Below are 7,318 nucleotides of genomic sequence, written 5' to 3'. Positions count from 1 at the left end.
CTTGAGGGGGAGAGGGTGGGGTGGGCGTGTCCGCGGCCGCCGGAAGCGGAAGTCAGCGGGGCCGGAAGTGAAGGGTGGCGACGTGTGTGGCGGAGCGGGCGGCCGCTATGGAGGGGCTCTACCACCAGACCAACAAGTGCGTGAGGCGACGGGGCCGTGCGGGCGGTTGTGAGGGGCCTGAGCCCCCGCGGGGACGCCGGCGTCGGGCCCGGCCCCCGCGGTCTGCCTGAGGGGGTGCGGGGGGAGAGCGGGAGGGCGCACATCCTGCCTGCGGCCCAGCGCGCTCGCAGCGCCCCTTAAAGGCTTTTCTCTCATAAAAATTCTCCTCTTTCACCGCGGAGGGTTGCAGTGAGGATTGTGCTTCAGCCGAGGAAGGAAGTAAAAGCCTGGCCCTCGGGGCTGGCCGTCTCTCTGTCCGGAGTGCCAGCCTGCTGTTAGCCACGTCAGCCCAAAAGCAAGCAAAGTCCGCTCGCCTCGGGATTTTAAAGCACGGGATTGCAAATATTCACTGCAAACAAGGGATTCTGTTTTACTAGACACACATACATTTAAGGCATACTAATTTGCTTGGATTTTTATGGCGTGTAGGTGTTTCGTGGCAGTGAGAAGACACAATTCAAGCCACCTTGGGAAACCTGTGACTCCATGACGATAAAACCCACCCTGTTTCACAGATAATGCAAATCTGATGAGGTAGAAGTGGTATGAAAATGGCAAAATAAGGCAGAAAATCTTGTGTCTCTCTGTGATATGGAATAGCTTGTGGGAAAGACCCAAAGGAGAAAGTTAATCAAATATTACAACTTTCAGTGGTAGTGGGTTTCTTTGTTGAGCTCTGTTGAAGGAGGTAGTGCAGTAAGAGCTGTTCTCTCAATAATGGTGTAGAGTGATCCTTTAGGGAAGAGTAGGAAATCCTGCCATTGATCTAGAAATACATACCCATAATGTTAACTGATACTGATAAGGGGAATAATGTTGCCTTGATCCCATTTCCATATTGCCTTATTCTGTGATCATCTGTTTGGGTTGGAAGGGACCTTTAAAGCTCATCCATTTCCACCCCCCTGCCCTGGGCAGGGACACCCCCCACCAGCCCAGGTTGCTCCAAGCCCCGTCCAACCTGGCCTTGAACACCTCCGGGGATGGGGCAGCCACAGCTTCTCTGAGGATCGTAGTCGCTGCTTTGTGGTTTTGTTGTAGTTTATTGTCAGTGTAGGGATACTCTTAGTTTTTAAACTCTTCCCACCTTTTGCCCAGACTTACTGTGTTTTCTGGCATGGGAAGAGACCTGCTGAGCTTGCAGTAGTTTTCTGATCCAGTTGCACATGATCTGATTTGGTTCCTGCTCCTGGGTTTATATACAGGCATTTTAAGAGCGCTGCGAGTTTCAAGCTGCCTGTGGCGTCCTAGAGAAACTGATAGAAACAAAGTATAGAATAAGTATGGATTGCGAGATACTGGATATTGAATTGGTTCTCTAGTTAATTCCAAGTAATGGAATTAATGTCTACTCATGACATACTCAGTTATCTCTGAGCAGCACAGCGTTGTGATTTGGAAGGTAGCTTTGATAGTTACTAAAAAAATCTCATAATAACTGAAGAATAAATATTTTATTACTCTGTAAGGTAAGTTGGTTTCAGAGGTCTGGCTTCAGTAATATTTGTGTTGCAGTTATCAAATGGCACACGCACCAGAAAAAGAGTCACTAATATGACCAAAATTATGATGTCTTAATTTTTTTTTGAAAAAAGGTCATGATATTTTTGTAAGTTTTTAAGTGTATCTCTTGAAGTCTGAATCCCAGCTGCTGTGAGGTTGTTCACACCAAGTATGGCCAAAGGTCTGTCTGTCCCAGCGTGTGTTCAGCGTAGTCTAGCTCTAGGAAAGACAGTGAGAAATGGGCAAACATATGCGATACTTTTGTTGAATATTGTCCCAGTCTCCCAGAAATGTGAGATGTGGGGGCTTCTTGAAACAGAGGAATTTAACAACCACCAGTGTTTGTATGTTCGTTTTCCTTTGCTACTGCTTGTCCAGCATCAGGAATTAGTTCTTTTCAGTTTTAAGCTATCTTTTAATTTCATTTGATGCCTCTGTAATTCATATATTGTAAGAGACAGTGAAAGTCATTCCTTATTCGCCTTTTCCTATGCCATTTATGCTCTAGGATATCTCCCCGCTATCATCTCCAGTCCAGACTGAACAACTGTTTCTTGTACAAAAGCTGCTCTGTACTTTTCATAATCTTTATTGTCCTTCACTGAGCCTTTGCCGGTGCTTCTGTTTTCTTTTTGAGAAGGGAGGGCCAAAACCTGTCTTTAGTGATGAAGATGTGCGCTACCCATTTATGCAGTGACATAAGGTGTGGTGTCTCATCAGCACTCGACTTCAGTTTTTTTTGTTTTTAAACTGAAAGTTATTTTGTAAATGCATATCAAGTGAAAGCACAGCTTTCTTCATACTGAAGAATTGGGTTGTTTTTTTGTGTTCAGTGATGGGCTGTCTGCACTGAATACCATGTAGCTGATTTGTATTGTGTTCTACAAAGTACTTTTAAAGAAAATAAGCTGAAAATTGAGGTATTGAAAAATGATTTGATTTTATTGCTGTTAACTGACTTCTGTTAATTTACTTTTTGTCTTTTGATAGGCAAGTCCATGAGGTCCAATCTTACATGGGGCGCCTGGAGACCTCAGACAAAGACTCTGTACACTGTAAGTAATTAATTAGTGAGGAAAGTCCCACTCCAGTACTGATTTGATATAGCTTGCATCTCTAACCTTGTATGCTTTATCAATGTATTTTCAATCGTTATTGGAATAAATTTTGCTCTTCCATCATTGTGATCAAGTGGTGAGACACAACACCAATCTGGAATGCATTAAAATTATTTTACTATTTGACTAAAATAAGGTGATGTTTTGTCTGAAGGACAGAGAGGAAAAGACAGAACAAGAATTTACATTGAATCATCTTCCTATTGTAATACTTAAATTGACCAAGAGTGCTTACTGTGGATGCTTCTACAATGGCTTGGTATGGGAATGCCAGAGAGGTTTTTTGGTACCGTTAGATTCTGGAACTCATTGTCAGGGTATGCTGTGGGGGCCTTCAACATGAACAGGTTAAAAAAACCCCGCATTGACGCATTCACGGAGGCATAATGAACACATTGATGTGGACAGAACTGCAAATTCAGGATATCACTGGGCTAGTTTGTTACAAGCTCAAAAAGCCGAGAAATGTGATTGAATATCAATCCTGTTATTTTGCTATTCCTTAAGCATCCACTAACTGGCAGTCTTCCCCAAAAGATGCTTAGTCCAGTTTTTGGGGAAAATGCCATGATTTGGTGCGCAGGAATTTAAGCAGGATGGTTCTGGTAGTTCCTGCTTGCATCAGAGTCAGAACCTGTAATTCCATCTGCTTATGAGAAGTATGTAGAACAGCTACGTGTGAAATTGCTTCAGTAAATTTGGACTATAACCCCGTGCTAATAAAATGACTGTAATAAAATACTATGATACACTGTGGCAGGACTTTTTACCCCAGTGCAAAATTGGCAAATGTATTTTGGACCTGTGTTTGAAGCCTTAATTCCTGTATGAGTAATTGCTAATGTCCCTCATCAGGAACTTCTGAAGTGAAAGGACACTGCATTGACCGGTGACATTTATGCACATGTTGACTGACTTCTTTTGCCCTAAATATATTTGTGAAGCATGACTTTGCTGTAAAAAGGGCTGTGATAATTTTCCTATCAACCAACGAATTTGTCTACTGCTTCTGTTTTGATGACCAAGATAGTATTACTTGTTTGGACTAGCAAAAGCTGAGGTACTTATCTGTCTGCTCCCCTGGTTGCTTTTCTGTTAAGTTTAGCTGTTACAAATTAGGACAGTTTGATTGATTTATGTCTATATGTGTGAGATACTCTTTGATTGTGTGAGATCAAAGGGCAAAGAAAAGGGGCTGTATGTACCATTTACCTTTCTGGGTTCTGCTCAATGCGATGTTCTGGAAAGTCCTGAAATACTGTGAAGAAATTAGCAGTTGGTTAATAATGCTTTTCTTTATACCTCTTTAGTCTAAATGCAAAATAAGAACAAATGATGTGTGTAGGACTTGGTCATTATTTATATCAGGTCTGACCATGGCAGAGTCTGAGACTTCATGGCTGCACAGACGGGACAGGGCTTCTGTCCTCTCACAATCGGTCTGTGGACACACTCTGGAGGGTGTGTACCTTCATCACAGCTCACCTTCTTTAAACACAAGAATGTCAGGTGATTAATAGTGCTCCCACCTTTCATCCTTCTGTGCAGTTCTTCAAGTTGTGAAATGCTGGGTGGTGACACGGTTAGAAAACGTGGCTGTCAAATGAGGAACGGGGTTGTGGCTCGTACCGAGTTTTGCTGTACAATGACTACAGTAACCGAAAGCATATGACTTTTTTTTCCCCAATTATATTAGTTTCCCATCTCATTAAAGTACAAGTGTATGAGTTTGCATTATGTACTATTGCCCCTCTGCAATTTCTGTCCAGATTATCAGAAGCGATTACAACATCGATGATGACCGAGGCAATTATTTTGTGGCCTTGTTTTCCCACCTGCCGGGGCTACTCAGCCCTGATTTGGCGACGTCTTTCTGAGCTCTTTGTCCAGTTTGCCAGTTCCTGTCAACTCTGAATCCTTCCCATGCTCTGTCAATCTTTCCTGCTGTAGGTGTGTGTGATACGTATTAACTCTGTGTTAACAGTTTTTAGAGATTTAAATTGCCATTGTTGTGGGAATCATCTTGGCTATTAGTTTATGTGAGCAAATGCTGCCGAGGGAACAGGAAGGGTCTGCAGGGGAGAAAGTGGGAGCTTTAAATCCTAACACATGGAACTGATAGGTGGCTCAGATATTTTAAAGGAGCAGGTGCTTTCCTAGCTCCCATCTTGGAGGAGGACAGAAAGTCAAAACTCTCAAATTACTGAGTTAAAGAAATGGCTTTTCATGATATGTATTGTTCTCAGATACCTGATTTTTTTTCACCCAGTAAGGTTTTACATCTGTCAGGTTTTAAATACTAGTTTGAATGCTTTTGAGCTTTTACCTTCACTCAGATTGCAGTTCTTCAAATCAAATCACATTTTTATTTCCTTGCAGTAGTAGAAAATGAGATTCAGGCAAGAATAGACAATATATTCAGCAACTTGGAACGTCTGGAAATCCTGTCCAGCAAAGAACCTCCCAATAAGCGACAGAATGCTAAACTGTAAGTTCACCTTCTTTGCTACGATAGTGTAGTCTTCGTAATTATCTTCATTAAATTTACTGAAGCCCTTTGCCTTTGGATTTGAGTGAAACCTTAATACTTTACATAACTTATCTCTGTGCTCTACAGTAGCAAAATTGAGGCACAGAGGCAAAATCACTTTCCTGCATTTAACCAGACTGGTGATGGAGCTGGATTCATGGCCCTGTTCTGAGATGAGCAGAACATGGCACTTCAGGGCTTAAAAAAACTTCTACTCTATATGGCATTTGCTTTTAATGGCATTTGTGGAGGTAAGGAGTAAAATTACTTCAGTTGGTATCATTTCTCTGGCCCATTTTCCTAGCTGTTGGTGACTAAAATAACGAGGTTTTTACAGTTAGTACTGATTTGAGCAGGATGTTGGACCAGAGACCTCAGACCTCTGTTCTAATTTATTCTGTAACTCTACAGTTAACATTTAGTCCCAAAATGCCTTTGCAGATACTAGGGGCAGATTTCATGTCACCTGCATTAGAGAGGTCCGTATCTGAAATAATCATCTGGGTTTTCTTTGTAGTCATCAAATATTTGATCAGAGGCAATGGAGTTCTGGATGTTATTTGTTTTAGCTAATGGAGATGTCTCCTGTGTTGCCCACTGACTTCTAAACTCCTTTTAATAAAAACTCAAACTTAAGAACGTGATGCTAATTAATGAAACTTGAAAGCTTAATCTTTTATGTGCTTATGAGGGTCATAAAATAGAAACTGTTCAAATCCTGCCATCTTTCCAAATCTTTTTTTAAATTGACTCTTCTCCTGAAGAGACTAGTCATGGAATAGGATGTCCAAGACACCACAAGGATTCTGCTTCATGTTCTGTCGTTAGCCTCCAGTTAAATAATCCCCTGTTTAGTAGAAAAATGAGGCATGGAAGATCTAAGTCTGGAATATAGGCCTAACATTGAATTTTCTTTATCTTCTAGATAAGTAGAACCCATCACTATTTATTATTCATCACTGTTAATTTGTAATGCTCCATTGTTCTTATAAAAAACACCAGAAAAGAATGGTATTTCTGTCCCTGGGAATATCTTCCTGTTGTTGATCCTTTCTAGCCGAGTTGACCAGCTGAAGTATGATGTTCAGCATCTGCAGACAGCTCTGAGGAACTTCCAACATCGCCGTTACATCCGGGAGCAGCAGGAGCGACAGCGAGAAGAGCTGCTTGCACGTACATTCACTACCAATGTAAATATTCTTTATTTTAGACCTCTGTGTTCTAAAAGCTGTAGTCTTTCAGAGAAGTTTCGGGCAAGATGTAGGCATGACTCATGATTGCTGCTGTGAGATGTAAACGGAATAAAGATAGAATAACAACACCTGTGGAAAAAGTACAACTCATGAGGAAAAGCCGGGCTATTAAGAGGAAGTAGTAAAAGGCTTCAGAAACTGCTGCTTCTATTTTATCCAGTGCAGTTTGATCTGACTTTATATAGTGGTTTCAAAGGGTGGATGAGGTGGGTACCAAAGTATACATTTTACTTGGATTTGTGTCAAATGTCTTTGTCAAATGCTGAAACTTGTAAAATGCCTGGCTTTTATATGCCCAGCTGTCAGTAGATGTCAGCGAGCTTTCATTTGTCCAAATATAAATCACACAGCTGGGAAAAAAAAACCCTTGCTTTTTACCTGTAAATGATTCAAAAGTTTCTAATAGCAGAAGTGTGTTTCCACCTGTCCTTGTTAATTCTCGGTTCCTCCACTGGGGAGTCCCCTCCAGTGCAAATTCCTAGAGGAATTTTGCTCTGAATAATGTAGGTTTGCTTTCAGATTTCACTTTTCTGTAACTCAAAAGCTAGTAATTTGAAAAAAAAACCCTTGCTTTTTACCTGTAAATGATTCAAAAGTTTCTAATAGCAGAAGTGTGTTTCCACCTGTCCTTGTTAATTCTCGGTTCCTCCACTGGGGAGTCCCCTCCAGTGCAAATTCCTAGAGGAATTTTGCTCTGAATAATGTAGGTTTGCTTTCAGATTTCACTTTTCTGTAACTCAAAAGCTAGTAATTTT

The 7,318-nt window shown here is 41.4% G+C and overlaps 1 protein-coding gene across 1 annotated transcript in view; it reads left to right on the top strand.

The window, feature by feature from the left end:
• Nucleotides 1–101: 101 nt before the first annotated feature.
• The window catches only part of GOSR2 (golgi SNAP receptor complex member 2), a 13,750-nt gene continuing 6,533 nt past the window's right edge, over nucleotides 102–7,318 (top strand). The window contains exons 1-4 of the mRNA XM_009892407.1: nucleotides 102–136; nucleotides 2,653–2,717; nucleotides 5,160–5,268; nucleotides 6,368–6,500. Coding sequence (XP_009890709.1) covers nucleotides 108–136; nucleotides 2,653–2,717; nucleotides 5,160–5,268; nucleotides 6,368–6,500 — 336 coding nt within the window. The 5' untranslated portion in view covers nucleotides 102–107. The remainder of the gene's footprint in view (nucleotides 137–2,652; nucleotides 2,718–5,159; nucleotides 5,269–6,367; nucleotides 6,501–7,318) is intronic.

This window comes from Charadrius vociferus, unplaced genomic scaffold (genome assembly GCF_000708025.1).
Source record: "Charadrius vociferus isolate BGI_N301 unplaced genomic scaffold, ASM70802v2 scaffold779, whole genome shotgun sequence".
In the NCBI taxonomy this organism is placed as follows: domain Eukaryota; kingdom Metazoa; phylum Chordata; class Aves; order Charadriiformes; family Charadriidae; genus Charadrius; species Charadrius vociferus.
The sequence above is the reverse complement of the archived record's forward strand: the minus strand, read 5'-3'. Positions and strand labels throughout refer to the sequence as shown.